The sequence below is a fragment of the Bombus pascuorum genome, chromosome 15 (genome assembly GCF_905332965.1).
Source record: "Bombus pascuorum chromosome 15, iyBomPasc1.1, whole genome shotgun sequence".
Lineage (NCBI taxonomy): Eukaryota > Metazoa > Arthropoda > Insecta > Hymenoptera > Apidae > Bombus > Bombus pascuorum.
In genome coordinates this window covers 191,885-213,139 of record NC_083502.1, presented here as the reverse complement: position 1 = coordinate 213,139, position 21,255 = coordinate 191,885, and the positions used below count along the sequence as shown (strand labels likewise).

At 35.0% G+C, this 21,255-nt stretch overlaps 1 protein-coding gene across 8 annotated transcripts; it reads left to right on the top strand.

The window, feature by feature from the left end:
- The first annotated feature begins 43 nt into the window (after window positions 1–43).
- LOC132914631 (uncharacterized protein CG3556) lies at window positions 44–15,563 on the top strand. 8 transcript variants are annotated; one of them, XM_060973903.1, is made up of 8 exons: window positions 44–175; window positions 2,992–3,099; window positions 4,036–4,279; window positions 5,334–5,581; window positions 7,516–7,905; window positions 10,813–11,304; window positions 14,541–14,763; window positions 14,852–15,563. In XM_060973903.1, exons 2-7 carry the CDS (start codon window positions 3,018–3,020, stop codon window positions 14,600–14,602), a joined length of 1,518 nt encoding a protein of 505 aa, XP_060829886.1. In that variant the 5' UTR covers window positions 44–175; window positions 2,992–3,017; the 3' UTR covers window positions 14,603–14,763; window positions 14,852–15,563. The 8 variants fall into 8 exon arrangements, with proteins under 8 accessions (XP_060829886.1, XP_060829880.1, XP_060829882.1 ...); XM_060973897.1 differs by lacking the exon at window positions 44–175 and adding an exon at window positions 601–803 and having other exon boundaries at window positions 14,541–14,690; window positions 14,823–15,563; XM_060973899.1 differs by lacking the exon at window positions 44–175 and adding an exon at window positions 601–803 and having other exon boundaries at window positions 14,541–14,690; window positions 14,805–15,563.
- Window positions 15,564–21,255: the final 5,692 nt, after the last annotated feature.

Genomic DNA, 21,255 nt, shown 5'->3' with positions numbered 1-21,255 from the left:
TTAGTTAGGTTAAGGTACAATAGTAAATTAACAGTATTAAATTTCATGTCAATTACATATTAAATTTCATATCATTTACCATTAGTAGTACTTTCATGTAACTACAAAGAATTGATACTGTGCAACTGAAATGCAAGACTTGCTAAAAAAACGCTACATTGGAAGATAAGGTTATGTAAGTACAAATACTTTTTGTAGTTACTATATTTATCGGAAATCACAATCGACTATGAATTATACATATTAATAAGGCTCAACATTGCATCTGTTATGTTTAAGATGTCTATTCATGTCCTGTATATTAATATTTTACCAAATACATTACTACAAACATATGTTAGATATAAAGTTTTGTAACTCCTCTCTTGTATGTATATACATTCTCGTATTGATTTCAAATTTTATCACATATCCAATCATGATAATTATATTTCATTACAGATTTAACGTAATTTATGTAAAATATATAATATAATATATAAAAGTTTCCTTCATGGTGAGTGAACAAATACTTTCGTGGGTCACGAAATAAATGTTATTTTTATTTCGTATCTGTAGCGTGATCTTAAACATGGCGCGCCAATCTGTGTGCTGCAATAACGGGCGAGAAAGAGGGCGATCTTGAAACCCTTTGCACCCCTTATGCGCTCTCATTGCATCGCTCTTAACAGTAGCTGTTCGATTCAACGTGCCTCACTCCAACCCTCGTATTCTTAGGCAATATTAATACCGAAAAATATCCTAAACATTTAAGTGAACGTGCGTTCAAAGACGTGTGTTTTAAGTAGTACGTTTTCCATAAGGTAAGTAAATTGTATATTATGCACAATGTGCATGTATATTTGCAAAATTTTCGTATTTTATGTTTGTTTGAAATACGTCGATTTTACTTGACCGTTGAGCTACTATCGCGTATCTGTTACAGCATAGGATTGTTTCGATTTCGTTTTTTAATATTTTAGTAGTTGACACGATGGGACGAGATCAAATGTTACAGGACAAAATTCAGTATGAATATTACTATATTTGTTATCCTTTCCTTATCTAGTATTAATACTAAAGTAGTTCTTGAATAAAATCAATGGCAGCTTTTGTGTCGTATCTAAATGTTGTCAGAAATCAAACGAATAAATAAATAAAGAAAAAAAATGGATTTGAAAGAAAGAAAAGAATCGAACGCGAAAGCGATCTGCGTAGAAAGCAGAGGGAGTTATCTTTTCCTTTTTGTGCTTGTTCAAACTTTATGTAACTTTTCGTGCTTGTCCAAACTTTATATAACTTTGTTTCTACTTCGAGTACAAAATCGTACAAAAGCGTACAAATTCGACAACTCGAAAGAAAAGGAAGGAAATGTGAGTTATAATTATCAAGCCTATTACAAATTTCCTCGCTCAGTTACTGCAAATCCGAAACCACGTACGTATAAACACATGGTTCCTTTATCGATAACAGATTTCGTAGCTTTTGCTACGATTGCCTGAAAAATGAAAAAAAGACCAACGAAATTTCAAAAAGGTCGAGAACATTTTTACAGTGGGACACGTTTGGATTCTAAACGTTGAAACAAACCGAGGAATAGATACAAAAATTTGTTTATTCTTTGTTATTACATAAGCAAATCGAATTTATACACTATGCCTATAGATCGAGTTGATAAGCCGATAAGAATAGCAGAAGGGAGTGAAATGATAATGATTGAGGCAAAGGTGGGACAGAGGGTGCGAAGAGAACACGGTGGTGTTGGCAAGTAGGTGCGGGTAAGAGACAGTGACATGAAAAGAAGGAGGCGAACAACTAGGCCCCAGCAGAGAAAAGGAGAACACAGGCACATGTATTTACCTATACAGTGGGGGATTAGCGTGTATATATGTACATCGGCTGGAAGGATGGCGAATGCCGCGATATCGATCCCACGCAATATTCCCACGCGTTGTTCCCAGTAGCATTTCCGCGGGCGTAGCGATAGTGTCTTTTTTGCCGGTGTGACCGTTGCTTGTCAACTTTCTGCACATTTATACATATCATTGCTGATATAGGCGAATATAATCAGTGGCCTTGACCATTGAACAGTCGTATTGGCAATCGGGTCCCGAGCGATTTTCAAGATCGTGAAGAATATAAGAATAGTTGGCTGAGAGTAATAGTGTGAATACGAAGTAATATTTAACAATGCCATTGACTGTGTTTCATGACTGCAAAATCATTCAAGAATTTTCAATCGATTCGTCGTTTCTCTTTTTTCCCCAAAAACAAATTGCACGATACTTTTCCTTAGAAAAGGACAGATTCCACGTACTGTCTGGAAAGAACAAAAATGCTAGAGAACTCAGTGAAAATATTTGAATGTGTATAAATATTGAATAAACCTTAATCGCTTTTTATGGGTACATTGTGGCTAAGTATACGAAACATTTTGAAATTTCATTGGCAGTGTAACGGGTTGACTTGCGATATTCGTTCGTATTTTTAACAATAGAATGAAAAATATGAAAGCTACATAGAACGTTGTTTTGCAAATTCCAAATGTCAAACATTGTAACGAATACTCTGTTTTCTGGAAATTTTCTGTATTTTTCGATATCATGCGACTTCTCAAGTTACTTTGAAATTCTTTTAAACGCATCAAAATCTGCAGTATAGTATTATATTGGTAAAATTTCTTTTTTTCTAGTTTATTTATTGGTTTTTACAATTTGTCCAGAAGGACATTTGGTAAAATATTATATCATAGTGATTAGAAAATAAAAATATAGCATGTGGGTGCCTACCCCCAGCGGGGTGCCATCTTCGTGTTTGCTAGGTTATGTCTTTTATGAATTGGTAAAATGTGAAACAAATCTGAAGATATTCCCTACAGAATATTTCAGCCTCAAATTGAAAATTTTAGGGTGGTTTCATAGTTATGAAACGCAGTGTACAGCTGTTAGATGAAATCAGACGAAGAAAGGTAATAGAACGTTTTAATTGTTGTTAATATTTGTTATCTTTCAGGTAATATCGTGCGATCGTCGGTGAAAATGTGGGGAAGAGCAAGTATGGCAGCTGTAATGGTGCTGTTTCTAACGTGTTTGTGCACGTTGAATGTGGCCTATGCCAAAGGTATAGTTTTTCTTTGCAGTTCTAACCCTTTGTACTTGTGACTCATCTGTTCACATCGATTTGGATAGAAAACCTTTGATATTGTAATACTGTGACGAGGCGAAGAATTCAGAATGATTTATAAAATGACGACAGTATTTTTGTTGTTTCGTTCTTTTACATTTCTGGTATATTATTACAAAAATATGTACTTTCAACTTTTTAAATTATTAGTATAAATAATTAATAATCAATAGGAAATTATTCGAAGAAATCGGATAAATGTAATTACGTAAAGAAAGATCTTCCTTTTCTAAACACACTATAGTCTCTACATAATTTTTAAACTACCAAATTAATCATTAGGAATAATACTTATAAACTCAATAAATTATACATTTGTTGAATTCTATTAAAAAAAATGAACGATGATATATAATGTATATTTTCCTTACATTTCATTTAAAATTAAATTATGTTTATTCACTGCTTGGAACAATGTCGATGGCATTTGTGTTAATAAAAGAAGAATCTTCTTCATCCGACTTATATATTATAATCTACGACAGAAGCTACCCGAAAATATGGGAGGTTACTTGTAATCCTGATTTTAGACGTTAAAACAATGAAAAGAGTATTTGTTTCAAACTTCACCAATACATTCACGATTATCGAATCATTGCAATGCCAATGAAATTTCAGAATGTATCATTTAGCACACACAGATAATACTTTCACAAGAAATTACTACGTATAAGTTTTTTTTGGTTTTTTACAATTTGTCCTGAAGGACATTTGGTAAAGTGTCATATCTTATTGATAAAACAAATAAAATAAAAATAAATATAGCATGTGGGTGGCTACTATGTATAAGTGTCCAAATACTTTCATGAGGCATTGTACATGATACACAATAAGAACAAAAGAAAGTTAATAGACAATTAATTAAATTTATAGTGGGAAGCATCACAGAGTCCACTTCAAGCGATACTGATGCGGAGAACATTTTGGAACGAGCAACTGCATGGTTATGGAATCAACGAAATAAAAACGCTGGTTGGGGAAACGACACTCATCGAGTGTTGCTGGTCCTCCGACTAAGCAATCTCTCGCGAGAGGATAATGTTGCACCTGCCGCTCCCCTCGAACTGCAACTCAGCAGCAAACAAATGGAGTTGGAAATAGTCTTGCTATTATGGAGGTAAAAGATACTCTTTTTTTAATAGTTTCACGGGTAGTACAGATAAGTACAAGGGTCTATAGGTAGTTGGACGACGTTCACAATTGAGTGACTCATAACTGTAGCAAACCCAATCCTTATTCATGTTCGTCCTTCTCTAGGAAGTCAAGACATCATGACATGTTTGCAGTTCTTCGAGTTTCGAACGTATCTTTAATGGACAGAGAAGTGAAAAGGAACTGCGAAGAGGAACGTCTGAATAAAATAAAGCGCGATGTATTGTTAGATTCAGGATCGAAACCCGAAGAATCATAAATACGCCCGTCAAAAAATATTTGTAATCTAGGAAACACCATGAAAGTTTAAAATCTAAAATTCTCTAAGTACTATTCGGCTATAGATATCACGCTCAGCTCTGCGATTTCGATGACTTTTGAATATGATTCTGAACAACTGTTTTCTATACATGCAAATCCAAAATATTCGTAAAACACTGTCTCCGTGACAGTCTGTGTGTCAGTATTGGTTGCCGGTCACATCACATCGGCCGCTAAAATGAGATCGAATCCGAACCTATATGAACCATAAACAAAGAACAAAAATTCTGTTGTTTTATCCATCTACCGCGCCACTGTGAAACGGTTGGCGACTAATACTGACAATATACGCTGCCACGGATGCACAATTGTAGACAGAATTCAGTGCAGTGGCAACGACAGTATTTTGCAAGTATTGTAAGTATAATCAAGTATGCTGATTTCTTCATCATATTTAAAAATTATCGAAATAAGTGAGGTGGATGAGATACCGATAATTACCTAGATAATTCCCTTTTTGCAAATTTACGTTTTCATACAGTCAATTAAGTCGATGAAGTAATTTAAACAAACATGCGTTTTACCTATTGAAAATTATAACGAATATTTTATTTTTTCTATTTTGAATATATTTTGAACAGTTTTATATTTTGTATGCGTTCCGTGTATCTTTGTATCCTTAAGTTTCTCATGAATGCGCAAAAATGCGCAGATTTTTTATTATTCACTCAAAAAACAATGACAGCATTTTTCTATAGACACAGAGAAGTTGGTTTTTCACCGGTTCGACTGGCACGCTACACTCTTGCCTTAAACGCCATGTGCACGGATCCAAGACAGTTTCACGGTCACGACTTGATTGGAACGCTACAACATCACGAACCGCCGACCGATTATGAGTTCGCCCTTACAACGCTAGCTGCGTGCAACGCACAAGCTCATGTAAGGAAAAGACAGATACGTCGATTGCTTGACATTGCGAACGCTGCTCAGGATCACAATGTGGGTGAGTGCCTTCAGAGTTTCCCGATATTCTCCTGATTGCGTCGGAGTTGTTAAGAGTTTTTTTATATGGGGATACGCAGGCTCATGAAAGTATTTACAAACATTGGTTTCTGTGAATATACAGATTACACGTGTTATACGAAACATCTTAAAATTTCGTTAGCAACGCAATAAGACACGAGTATCATAATTATATGTATCGCAATATGAAACCAATCGGAAAATTCACAGTATTGTTCGCTTTAGCTTTCACAGTCTGGGACAAATCTGCATGTTTATCTGGCTTGGTGACTTCTGAGAATTTAGCTGATCGCGAGAGAAGACGAAAGAACGAATGTGAGTGAGATATTGATATCGGCACGCAGCCTTCAGTGAGACAATGAGACAACGTAAAGGCTCCTATACACGTTGAGACATGTTGCGATGCATCGACACTTAGATTTCACGATACATGTTACAATTCATGTAGTTCCATATCAGCGAATGGAATGGATGCAAAAATCAGAATCCGATCTTAAGTGGCGAGCAAAGCCAATTTGGGTGCAAGTTTCAACGCGTAGAGGTAGAGGGTAGCATACCAAGCATACCATTGAAGGTAGCCGGAGATAATTTACATTGAATTTTGTTTATCAATCCTTTAAATGAAAAAATCTCTTCGTCTCGATTAACCATCGTAATACTCATTTCTTCCAGACTTTTAATTTTTTAATCTTTTTAATAACATAAAACTCCTCCTATGGATAACAATACTGGAATATATGGAAAATAATAAAAATAATTAATGTTTCAACGTCGGTATCACACATAATCACAAATGCAGAAGAACTGGTAATGTCGAGGAGAACTCATGCTGATGCAAATTTCATGAAACCTAGGCGTCGACACGTACGTCGCAACATGTTATAAAGCGTACAGAGAGGGAGTCTATTTCCAAGAACTTTTGGCAGATCCGAACACCAAAGCGAACACTACTGTACAGAGAAATTACGAAATATTTATTGCAAACGTATATCTAGACACATAATAAGTGTTAACTATGATCTCACTGAATATTATTACCGCTTTATTAATATAATGGATAATTGACTGTTTGAAATGAAGTATCACTCATGAGCAAATGGTCCACATCCTGTTACGGAATTAAATGGATATTGTATCGCATGAGTATTTCCCATATTGTAGTCTCGAAAGTATATCTCATACACGTATTGTGATACACGTATATACATTGGTTAAAGTATTGACAAACATCCTTATTTTCCAATGAACGTTTCCTTTATCAGGCTCTACACACATTTCATTTTCTCAGGACCAAATTTTTGCAGACATATGAAAGTACATACCTGTATCTAATTAATTAGTATGTTAGAAATTTATCAGGATAGGTTTATTTCTTCAAGATTCTGGGGAGATAAATGTCGCGTGGTGCTTCACAGTCACAGTTCGCTTACGAAAAAAGGTATCATTGCCTTCCCTACTCATCTGGCCAAATCCTTTAGACTTTAGATTTAGACAAAGTCTTTATTATTTGGCAATGCGACGCGTCAGTCAACTACCTTACGCATCCTCTCTGTAAGCTCTATAAACACTAAACAGTCGTATCATCGACGCTTCGTTTCATAGCTCAACGCCTTGGGATCGCGGCGGCTATCGACTTTTCAAACATGCACTCAAGCGTCTTGCCAAGGTCCTTATCCGAGCCCTCGGTTCAGTCACAAATTACGGTAAGGCTAGATAGCGGCGAGCTATCTGCTACAACGTCGTGAAGAAAATGTATTGCCTGTAACAAGTATGTAAGTGCTATAATAAATACGATAGCGTGTGATTACTTTTTATAGCCCCATATGAAAGAGCTCTTATTGTTAGACTATTTCCGAATTGGTTTTTCAAAACAATCACTTCCCTTCATCTCATAATTTCTCTTTCTGATCATAGATACCGTTGCAATGGTAATCTTAGCCTTAAGGTGCATCGTGCAGGACCACAGACATCGAAATCTCCATCATTTTGTGCGCAAACCATCGATTGGTTTAGCACAACAGCAAAGACTCGATGGTAGTTTCGGAGACGTTCGTACAACGGCCTTAGTAATGCAAGCCCTCGAGGAAGCAGAAAATGAGCCTGCTGATAATTGGAATAGATCAGCTGCTTTAGCATGGTTAACTAGTCAGCAACGAGCCGATGGTTCTTTCGCTGGTGATGTTCGTGCGACCGCTGAAGCACTTCTAGGAGTGACACCACGTGGTTTAGCGAGTATCAGAACGCTTGATTGCGGGCAAGGACCTAGCGAAACTTCATTACCGAAATTCACTACAGGTGGTAATGGTAAGTACTTTTAACATTCGTCATCCCTCTTTTCTTCTTTTTCATACATACCAAGGCTCATACAGGCACGTCCAGTAATCGTTGGTTGAGTAATTTAGTAACTTATCGCGTACGAGCATAGAATAATTTAGTCAAATACAATACATTCAATTATTTGGCCCACGAACACTTACCACGGAACCTTTTTTATGGCTATACTATGTGCATTATGCGAAACTCTTTGAAATTTCGCTAACGTTATATCGATGTTCGCGATCATAATAGTTGAATCTGAAAGCAATGCGAAAATGTATATGTCTATAAGACATTTATTGCAAACATACAGTTATTGGTAGTGAAAAACTAGTATACGACATGAATAATAGTCTTAAACATACGTGTACAATTAGTGGTAAAGACTAATACTTGTACTAATAACTAAGGACTCACTCTTTACCACTATATATATAGTGAGTCTTTAGTTATTAGTACAAGTATTAGTCTTTACCACTAATTGTATATATATATATGTCGGGTTGGCGTTAAAGGCGTTTAATGAGTCTTCACCAGTGTTGTTCATGATTGTCGCACAGATGTTTATTACACAAATATGGTTGATACGAGATTGACAAGCGGACGCGGTAACTGGACGCTAATGACAATGGCCCTAGGTTCGATATAGCGAATCCACGGTCCACGGGATAACGAATATACTTTGCTTCAAAGTCTAAGTCGGACTCGACTTACTACTCGTGATACAAGGATCGTTTGATCGACTCTTCGTTAAGATGTAGATTATTCCGATAGTACTAGTACACTAGGCGTTTAGCTAATGAGATTGCCAGAAAGGGAATGACTTTCCGTCACGACGACGCTGCAGAGGAAAACTATGATGGGGTGTGCCTAAGGGCACGAGATCATCGGATTCGTCAAAGAAAGCCTCCACTCGGAGGGTGAGGGAAATAGACGTTGCTGTTAATTGGTCAATTTCTATGTTGGCGGTTAGAAAAGGATGCTAGCCGCCCTTGAGAGAGAGTTCCTAGCAGGCAGCGTCGTACGTGACCAAATCAGGTTTCCCATATCTTCCCGCAATAGGTGACAGATTTACAGGCTGATAGAATAAAGACTGTTTGTCAATCTGAAGGACTTTAGTTAACTAAGTCCTAAAATTTGTAACGGTTCCTCAGGCTATCTGAACATAAACTGTAAACGATGCATCGGCATCTGGCGATCATCTTGCCCAAAGAATGGGGTCTGTGTGTGGCGAGCTGCGGGGCCGTTGGAATGTCTTATTGTCAAGTATCTGTACTGCCAATTCTTTAAAGGAAAGCTATGTAACTTTACATCTCTGTTAGGTGGAACGTTCATCCCGTGACCGTGGCTACGCTCGGCGACCGGTTGTCGCCTCGAGCCTAAACTCATTGTCTCAAGTTTCGAATGACTGTGTCTGGGTTATTTCGTAAATGCTACAGTATTGAGGCTTTTCCAAATAATTCCAACGAAGGGGCCCGGTGTCCTTTCATCTCCGACATATATATATATTAATATCACGACTAATTGACTGTTCAAATGCTTTGGTTACCTTCGCGAAGTGTATGCTTTTAATAGAAATTCCGTAATTTGTACGTACATTTTCAAATGATCGCGATTATTGTGTCCCCTTACATTGTTAATGAGACTTCAAAGTGTTTTGTATAATACAGAGTGGTAGGAAAAAGAGGTTCATAGTTTTTAAAGCAGATAGTATTCGCCAAACGATGAAAAAAGTTCTAATAAGCATGGGTCGAAAAATCAATGTTTTTAAAATTGTGAACAACTTTGTTTCGATTAAAGCGACTGACATTCTTTTTTTTCCTGGTTACAAAAGATTCTCTCCATGTCCTCCTTCCATTTCTACACGCGCTTGACACCTTCATATCAGAAAATTCCATATTCTTTCTAAAATTCCTGGACGTGGAATTCTAATTGTCTCACTGGCATTTTGTATTGACACATAGGACTTTGAGAAGCGCATACATACGCGTCGTTGTCTCCCTTCTATATCTATGTATGTATATGACGGGGCAGCGTATTACATTTTGAATAACTTTTCGAAACCTAATCCTAAAAGTAACGAACCTCCGTATACACATAAATAGTTCTGGTAATTATCGATATCTCATCCACCTAATCGATTCTAATGATTTTTGAATGTATTATCGGGATATGATTCTGAACAACTTTTACCTATGTGTGCATACAAACCATTGCTCGGCCTTAGTTTTCGAGACATTGGCAAAACACTATCGGTACCACCACAGTGAATTCCTTCACAGCGAATATGCAATTGCGCATGCGTGACAGCGTATACATATGTCTGCATCAACTAACCTTAAGCCTCGCCGCGATGCGGTGGTCGCATATATTGTAACGCCTAACCTAATTCATATCTTTTGTTTGTAATTTATACAGGTTTTGGTTAGGTGTGATTTTATTCCACCAATAATAACGCTGACACTGTAAGGGATGCGCAATTGTAAACAGAATTCACAGTAATAGTATCGATAGCTTTTGCAAATATCTCGAATACTAAGACCGAGCGGTGGTTACACGTATAGGAAAAAGTTGCTCAAAATATTGAGTTCTATAACATATTGAAAAGTCATCGATATCGGTGAAGCGGATGGTACCGATAATTAACAATATTTTCGTGGGCCGCTTTTTGCTCTTTTTGATGAGTACTACATTACATGCATCTGAAGTTTGATAGCAACTTGCTGAAGCACCGTGTATAAGGCATTGGGATACAAACAGTCTTTTTCTTGTAGCGTCGATAGTTTTTTTTTATGGCATTATATTCCAAAGTGAAACTGCTATTTTTCGAGCCCGATCTAGGGTATAGTTGCTACAGTTACACAATTTTACAAATATTTCAATGCAATGCCGCAGAGCCAGCGGCGATTCCAGGCAATCGCAACGACAGTGTATCGATATCTGTAATTTCTGGAGGCAGTATCGCGGTTAATGTTACCGTTGGGAATATCGAAACTAATGGAAACAATGGGAATAACGGGAACAATGGCAATAATGCAGTAAACACGCTCAACACCAGCAATACCGATGGTATGATCGTTACCGCTGCAACACCGATTATGGTGAACGTCTCTTACACTCTATGGGTTGGCAGCAACATAAACGAGACATACAGTTTGATAGTGACCGCATCTAAAAACGAAACATTTTACGAAGTGATGCTTCTAGCCGCAGAAATGTCACCGCATTTCCAATTTGTTGCATCCGAATGGCCGAATGGGCATTATGTTCACACGATAGCAGGTTACAAAGAGGAACCAATGTCCTATCATTATTGGTTGTTATATCGACTCACTTCTCCGCCAGATCCAGCCTCGCCACCGGGTAATCAACTGGTTGCACCTGGGGGTATGTAAAAGCGGAAAAATACACTGCTCAGTACAATCAAGGGACCACTATACTATCAACTTGTTATTTTTTATTTATTGTCATAGATAATCAAGATAAAAGTAAAAATAATATTCATAATACTATTTCTAATGTTTGTATTGTATTATAATGTATATTTATATGGTTACTTATTAATTTTTCAATATTTCAATATGGCACTACATCTGTATGTTTTGGTTTGTGCAAAAGGGGATGATTCAAATATCGTGTTGCTTGTTCCATTAACATACGAACTATTTATTATTTATTAGTAATTTGAAAATATGTAAACAATTTCTTCCTCTTGTTAATCACTGTACGAAGACTATAGAGAAAGTACATGATAAGTCACGTTTTCTATTTTTCACTGGAATTCACTTATGATGGACGAGAAAATTATTTTTGTATTTTATTTTGAGACTAAACGTACCTTTCATCCTCTCAAAAATTTGAAAAATATTGCTCGTCATAATATTAACTTGAATAACATCAAATTCGACCATTTATACAATTCCCCTATCTCTAATAGAGATTTCCAAAATATCTCAAAAAAATATTCGACACCAATTGTAATGGCTGTTGAGACTTTGCATAAAGTTTTATCAAACTCGAAGTGTCAGACTTGGGCGATTGGCGTCTCTTGTTAAAATTTCCCTAGACTCGTATATACAGGGTGTCGTACGTAACTAGGACAAGTTATACATAGTTTTGAAATGATGAAAGATAGAAAAGAATTTCGCTAAATGAAATTAAATAGTTTTGAATAATACATGGTCCGATGTTTATGTATGTCCATATACATTCTGGAAGTGATAGGATTTTAAAGATCTTAAGATCATCCTACGTTTTAAATAGATTTATAAATCTTTCTATGTATCAACCGCTGTGTCTTTTGATTCTCCATACTCTATACAGAAGTTAGAATTAAATTAAATTTTATTAGATTTTTATTATTATTAAATTAGAATTTAATTAAAGGATATTTCAATTTTATATAAAGTTCATTAAATCGAGTATATGGGAGATATGGAAAACATAAACATACAAGTGTTACATCGTCTTCTTCGTCTTTTATACGATAACGATACGATTTTACAAAATTAATGTTAAAATCTCTTTTAAACTAAGCAATTTTCCACCTATATATTTTATTATATATGTATATATTTTTTTATAGAGAATACAACGATTTAACGATTGATGTATAAACAAATGGATATATAGTTCTATTTGAAAAAATGGAGGTGATCTTAAAATATTCGGAAATATTCACCAACTTCGAAGTAGTCACCTACTCTACAACATGTATCGTTCAAAAGATTTTAATTTTGTCTAATGAAATTTTGTTCTATCTTTTACCTTTTACTGCAGCTATAGTTCGTCCCAGTTACATGGGACACCCTATACACATATTACATACAGTGCTGGACAAAAGTATTGGCACAGCATGATTGTTATGATAGAAATGCTTATAACTACTAAACAAATTGATTTAAACAAAAAACTTTTTGACGTATTTATTTATTATCTATTCTAGTTTATTACATAACAAGAGCAACAATATAAATAAAATAATACGCAAAATAATAACAAAAATATATTTTTTGAACATTTTATGGGTGGACAAAACTATTGGCACAGTAGAATATTTACGCTTATAACTAATTACATAATAAACTTCTAATATTTTGTTGGCAGTCCTTTTCTTTTAAGGACTTCCTTTAATCTTCTGGGCATCGAGTGGACTAATTTTTTAGTGAATTCAGGTACAATATTGCTCCATTCCTGCAGAAGAACTTTCTTCAGTTCAGACTTGCTTGTGATATTATGTTTCCTAATTCTTTTTTCCAATTCGTTCCACACGTGCTCAATGGGATTCATATCGGGACTTTGAGGTGGTGTGTTTAATGTGTGGGCAGTATTATATATTATCCACTGACGAACAATATACGCCATATGTTTAGGATCTCGATCCTGCTGAAAATAGAAATCCCTGGGGAGGTTTAATTTTTGAGTACTTTTCAAAAGATTTTGCTTGAGTATATTTAAATATACATATTTATCCATTATCTCATCAATGAATATAAGTTCTCCTACACCCGATGATGCCATACATCCCCACACCATTAAACCACCACCCCCATGTTTCATGGTGGCTTGCAGATTCAGTTCGTCCATCTCTGTGTTGGGTTTTCGCCATACTAATATTCTGCCGTCAGATTTAAAAATATTAAACTTACTTTCATCTGAAAACATGATCTTTTCCCAAAAATCAGTATCTTTCGTAACAAACTCTTTCGCGAATTCCACTCTTTTCTTTTGGTTTATTTTACTGATGTAGGGCTTTCTTCGTGCTGCACGGGCAGAATAACCGGCATCCTTCAATACCCTACGTACAGTTTTGGTACTTACTTCTTTTTCACACTCAGCTTTTAACATCGAAGCAATTTCAGTCGAATTAGTTTTTGGATCCTTCTTTACAATATTTACGATTTTCCTTTTTTCTCGAATTGTTACCTTAGAAGGGCGACCACTCCTAATTTGATTCTCTAGATTTTCTTCACTTTTAAAGCGTTTTATGACTGAACGCACAGTAAAACGACTTCTGTTTATGATTTGTGCAATTTCGTTGTAAGATTTATTCATCTTATATAAATTTAATATTATTTTTCTTTCTTCAATTGTGGTTTCTTTCGTTTTTCTAGACATTATTACTCTTTCTTGGTTAATAACTGGAGACTTCAGTTATTAAACAACAAAAAACCAAGAAAGAGTAATAATGTCTAGAAAAACGAAAGAAAGGAAGTCCTTAAAAGAAAAGGACTGCCAACAAAATATTAGAAGTTTATTATGTAATTAGTTATAAGCGTAAATATTCTACTGTGCCAATAGTTTTGTCCACCCATAAAATGTTCAAAAAATATATTTTTGTTATTATTTTGCGTATTATTTTATTTATATTGTTGCTCTTGTTATGTAATAAACTAGAATAGATAATAAATAAATACGTCAAAAAGTTTTTTGTTTAAATCAATTTGTTTAGTAGTTATAAGCATTTCTATCATAACAATCATGCTGTGCCAATACTTTTGTCCAGCACTGTATATCCTTACTACCAAGTGTACTTCATGCGTCACTTCCGCGTCCTAATATCGACATATCGACATATGTATGTACAACACCGTTACTATGCTCTAACTATAACAATCTTTTAGGTGTGGATGACCTACAGATCAGCGAGGGAGATCACTATCTGTTCTGGTATAAAAAGCTATGAGAATCTGCAACATGTTGATTTTCGGTTGAACCAAACGAGAACCAGAAGGAGACAAAGGAACGGAACTACTCTGAGTGTGTGTGTGTGTGTGGATAGAGAGAGAGAGAGAGAGAGAGAGAGAGAGAGAGAGAGAGAGAGAGAGAGAGAGAGAGAGAGAGAGAGTGCGCGCGCGTGTGAGAGAGAGAGAGAGAGAGAGAGAGAGTGCGCGCGCGTGTGAGAGAGAAAGAGAAAGAGAGAGAGGGAATTGAGGAATAAGGAGAATGATGCAAGAGCAAAGAGTAAAAATTCTTATCGTTAGTTACGCGAAAAGGGCTCACTTTATTCACTGCCATCGCTAAAACTTACGTACAATACTGTACGCGACATTTTCCTGGAACATCTTCGCATCGTTCGTATGTCATGTTCTTAGGAGGGTGCCGAAGAAAATAGAGCTGGCAGTGACTGATTTTCTCAAACTCTGCTCTAAACGGGAGCCGATTCAATGAATTGGTGAATTGGAGAATTGGCGACACATGACATCGCTACTTGGACTGACGTGGTACGGGGCAATAATGAAAATACCATGAGTATCGTAATTTAAGCTAACAGCATATTTTCTATGAAACTGCAATGCACAACCACATTGTACCTAAGTACTTATACGATATGGCGATAACGTATGACGTATAGTATCAACAACGTATCGATTGATATTTCAATAAATCCCATATCTATATTATATTAGTAACCTAACCTATTTCTTGGTATCTTGCTGCGCAATTGCTTTATAATCACCGAATTCCTGCGCTACAAGACGAAACGTCTGCTTGCCACGATAAATAACATACACGAAAAAGAAATTTCTCCTCCGGGGGAAGAATATATTTCGATCGACGGTTTTTGATAATTTGCCTAACGTTGTAATATGTATACAGTATGTTTTGTTTCTTGGAATGAATAAAATGTCAAATTACAAATTGTACATGGCGTTTTGTCCCCTCGAAAAACTGCAACATACACATAGGATACTATTGTAAATGGAACTGCATACCTTATTTAAAAAATTATATTTAATTTATTTTTCACAGACTCGTTTGTATTATAGGTTATATTGTTACATTATTGTCGTTGTATTTATTATTGAAAGAAACTTTTTGTTTCAAAAGGGTTAAGAAGTTCATTATACACAGTTCTTGGAATAGAACTATAATAGAATATAAGGTACAGAAGGTCTTTTAAAAGTTGATAAAGAAACTATTGTGATTAATTCTATCAATGACATTTAAAATCGACTAACACTTGGACAAATCGTGTATTTAATTTCACATACCATTAACAAGGTTTAAAATAAACAATTTATATTTCATATTGTATATGTGTAGGTACAACAAAAGGTATTTGTACACCATTGTATTTCTTATTGCATCTAGATACTAATTAGTTTGATTCGATACAATAAATTTTACATCATTTAATAGTATGTACTTTCGTACAATCGCAAGAACTTTATACTTTGATGGAAATGATATGCAGAACCTAATAAAAAAGCGCTTCATTGGAGAATAAGGGTACGTATAAATACTTTTTGTAGCCACTTGTATATCTCTTGATTTCACAGGGAGATAAGAAATATTGTTTTTGATCATTAGTTGCCCATTAATTCATATAGTTTAGCAACGTACATGTATCGTTAATATAAATTAACGAAAGTAATCACATAACTGCGATGTAAATGATTACGCTGTCAAACGACAGCAGAAGGTTAATTATTTTGCATTAATTACTTGCATAAAGGCAACTGCTTTAGATACTAGCGTTAGCCGCATATTCAGCAGTTTGAAATTGTACCGTAAGTACGTGATTGACTCAATGTTATCAGCATCGTAACTTCGATTTATCAGTAATTAGTTGCAATAATAAACGGAAGTATTGACACAGATCTAATTTTCATGTAAAATCCTAATAAATCTATACAATATAGATTATTTATCCAATCTCTTATAAATTATAAGATATAAATTTCGACTTTAAAGTTTAAATATGTTCAGTGAATTCCGGTTACTTGGAACACATCGAGACTAGCGTTCATATATATAAATACATGTGTGTGTGTGTGTGTGTGTGTGTGTGTGTGTGTGTGTGTGTGTGTGTGTGTGTGTGTGTGTGTGTGTGTGTGTGTGTAGGTGCATACGTAAAACGTTATAAAATAAACAGACTAGTTGAAGACAGTTCCGAAACAAGGACAAAATTACAGCAAACGGAAACAAACGTGAGGTATAACACATAAATAACGCTCTATGTTGTGCCTACGAAAAAAGTGGCAAGGCAAAGAAACGCGAATCTGATTGGTTATTTCTAAAGGAGCGTTCAGACGATTAATATTATTGTGAGAGACCCTTTAGTCCCACATACATGTATATATTGTTAAAACGTTGAGAACCACTTTGGTCGCCTACGAAAACGCCATTCGTTTGTATTACTTTATATCTTTTTATATGGACCGCGTAGAGATGTGCGCGTATTTGAGAACGCAACTGTATGACGACTATTTTATTCTCGAGACTTACCAACTGGACTGATCTGTTTTCCTGTTATCGTTGGTCTCATAAAATTGATCAAGTACGCGTACTAGCGATAGGACTGTCTCTCAAATAGCATTTATGCATGTTATGTATGACGCCGGAAGAAGAGTTTCTTCCGGTGGTATAGCCAATCGAAACGTTGTATTTTTATACACACATATGTGTGTAAGTAATGGCTTTGTTGATAATAACAGTTCATCAAAACTGTCTATGTTGATTCGAAAATAAGCGAAAAATTTGATAGGACAAGCTCTTAGATCATCGTATAGTATAGCGTGTAATACTTTTGCTTTAACAATCGTTCGCTGGGGAAAAGCATAAATTATCGCAGTTTTTTCAAAGTACATGACGAAGCTAATGGTGAAAATAGCAACAAAACTGTTTCGCTGCATTATGTGAGCGACAGCGACAAAATAGACTGACGTTAGTGCGCGGGGGCCCTAATAGACTCAATACGATCATGCAGATAAGCATTCGTTTTGTCCGAAAGCGTCACGTTACAAACAAGACCATATAGTAAAGCGTGATGGAGAGTGAAGGAGAGGAGTAGTCCACTCTTGTCCTTGTGTCGTCCCGTTTGCTATCTTCTTGTTCTCGTATAGAGTACTGCAAACTGCAGTCATTTGTCTCAAATAAGCAGCACACTGTCCCAATTAAAGTGAAGAAAACTGGGACTATTTATTCGATTAGGACTTTTTATTTTTTAAACCGTGTTCCAAATAAATTGTTACCTCGATTAATTGCTGTGGCTCAAATAAACGGAATCCACTATATATCATAATTTATTATTATTATCTTACAATTCTTTCGCATTTTACCTTTTACTTAACCTCATGAATTGTATTATTTTCGTATAATCCCTTCCCACTGCTAATTAATTCTTTTTTATCATTCCTGTTGCGTCACGTATCCTTATAGTGCGTTTAGACTACAACAAACGTGTGAACGCACGTTTCTCCATTCTGACAAAATTTCGTAACTAAAAGACGTAAACGAGTATTCGTTCGCTGTTCAGCGATCGCTCGCCGAATTGGAGATCGAAAATCCGAATGCTCTAACAGTAAAAGTGCTCTACGCCTTCACGATGAACACGAACGAATGGAATGTTCGTAGAAATTAAACCGAGCATCTGAAATGTTCAATAGTTATATTGGGAATCGTGACTGCGATATCTGACGAAGGAACTATAATTGACTTAACAAAAAAAAGAAAAAAAGAAGAAACAGGAAAGAAATATTTTAAAATCGCGTTAGCACTGTGAAGAGGTACGACTGTCGCAATTATATTGGTAAACTTTGAAACTCTGAAGATCACACAACTATTTGAACAGTTTATTTATTATGTTAATAAACTACTACATGCAATGAAACTATTTTTGGTATTGATCGCATGTTCAAGGCTGCCATTCATGCTGTGTACTAATTTTTCACTAATAGTAAGTGTATGTTTTCAATAAATGTCGCGTAACCTCTATATACATTTTCTGTTGAAAATGACAACGTGAGTTGGCGCTCGCCATCCATATGCAGATGCGCTAGTTACAATAAATAGTAACCAGAAGATAGTTCTAGATACAATCGATAGATTTAATCGATAGGTTCAAGAAATTCTTTTGTTTTTATCTCTAGTTCATGTAAGAAAGTGCGATAAAGGTTATTCGGCTCAGAACGGTGTGATAGATTTATCCAAAGAATAAAGTAATAGCTATTGTGATCCTACCTCTGAATATAGAAATAACAACATTTTCAGACTGATTTCAAATTTTATTGTTACCATCACGAGTATCGCTACGAAATGTCAAACAGTTTCGTATAATGCACATCTTAGTATATTCATAAAAATGTTCTGTGCTAAGTGATCGAATACTTTCGTGAGCTACTGTATTTTATTGAAACTCGTCTCTTCATTTCTCTTTCTTCTTCTCATTTTTCTATTGTTTATAACCATCGATTACATCGCGGCAATTATGCGGATATGGTGAACGAGGATCAGCAAGAGTGTACAGGCGATCGATGCATACGTTCGAGGGAAAAACGAAAACTCAGACAGAGAGTAAAAACCGGCGTGAGGGGGAAAAACATGAAACAGATATCTACGCTGGCGAGATATTAGCCGGGAAATTGTTGACGAGACATTCGCTTGGAAAAATTTGTATGTAATCGGTTCGTGGTAAGTCGATGTTTAAATTTCGACTTGCTACCGTATAGACAAAACTATTGCAGCGTAAAAATGCCACACACACAAGAACCTTCGCAGCCTATGGAAGATACGAACGAAAGGTATTAATAATAACTACTATTGGGTTGGTAACTAAATGATTGCCAACCCAATAACACGTAGCGCGTTTTGACCAAATGGGCGAACGCTTGTCCTTTATCCACTTTAAAAAACTTAGAAACAAGAGTGTAAACGAGCCAAGCAGCACAAGTAACGAATGCTTTGGCGATGCTCTAAAATGCTCTAAAACCGCCTGTTCGATTGTTTTCATTTTCATTGCGGCAAAAGTGAGCCAAGTATAGTACACGTAATATGTACACGTAATATATACGTTCAGTGTTAGATTCTTTTTTAAGTATGTATATGTAGATGGTAACAAATGTGCGTGAATATTTTTGATCAGTTTTAGAATATTTTTAAGAAGTGAAAAAGCATTTTTGTCCAATGATTTTGTAAATCGGATACGATTATGAAAATTATATTTATAATAGTACAACTGTCATCCTGGCTGCAAATGGTTTAATTTAAAAAAATAGAAATCTTATTTTTGAAGATTCTGTTCTTGTATATACTATAAATAGGTGGCGATTTATTTAACTATCGATGAGAAATTATTTTATCGTATATTATTAAAATAAAATAAATAAATAATTCATCGTATTAATTGCATATTCCAATTCCAAATTTTCTATTCCCCTTGATCGTTTCTTTTAACTAAACGTGAAAAAAGATTGCGTTACATTCAAATTTTGCATTTGAGTTGCTTCGAACGAAGCTCGTTCTATTTCAAAGGGGTCACCATCTTTAAGGTATTTTCTACTTTAAATCGCACGCCGTAAAATGCGCACTGTACGACTTTTAACGGATGGTTACGAAAAAGAAACCACAAAATTATTAATCAGAAGAAAAAAGAATATTTCTCTGAAAGAATGATTTTCAAATAATTGAAATTTTAGAGATGTTCTACAAAACATTTGTCAAACTATTCTTACGTGGAAAACATTAATTTGATCGAAAATTAACTTTAAAAAAACTACAGTGAAATCAGACTGATTTAGTTTTTTATAATTCGTAATCACCATAGCTACCTGTGTATAATGGTACGTTATATCCTGATTAAATTAATTTTCAAAAGTCAATATATGTATATATGTATAATAATAAAACTAGCGTTTGTAATCGTTATACCTTAAAGAATCATTTTGTTACTTTACAATTACGTTCTATTTATCTCCAGACACTTCAATTCTTCAATTGTAAGACAGATTAAGAAGGATATTGTATATTCTATATTGTCAGAGAAATTCCCAATGTGAATGCAACCACGTACTGCCATTTAAACAGCAAATGTATATTTATATACAAGAAATGGTAAAAAAAATTATTACTATATCTTCTAACAAGTACTATACTATTCACATAACAAGTACTATTTATATTCTAGTTCATATTCCAAGAAAAACTGCAATGATTTGGTTTTTTATAATTCGTAATTACCATAGCTACCTGTGTATAATGGTACATTATAACCTGATTAAATTAATTTTCAAAAGTTAATATATATATATATATTTCTTGTAAGAAATGGTAAAAAAGATTATTGCTATATTTTTTAACAAGTACTATACTATTCACATAACAAGTACTGTTTATATTCTAGTTCATACTCCATGAGAAGGTAGCAAGCGACGCTCCTGACTATTAATCCTAAATTAATTTATTTCTATTAAAAATTAAATCATTAATTCCCCCAATTTGATCAAATTAATATAAATTGCATACTCTTATTGTAAATTATAAATCGACCAAAGTCTGCGGACACTTATGAGCGGCAATGCATGCATGTGAAGACTACGAAGACACCGGAGTTTGATA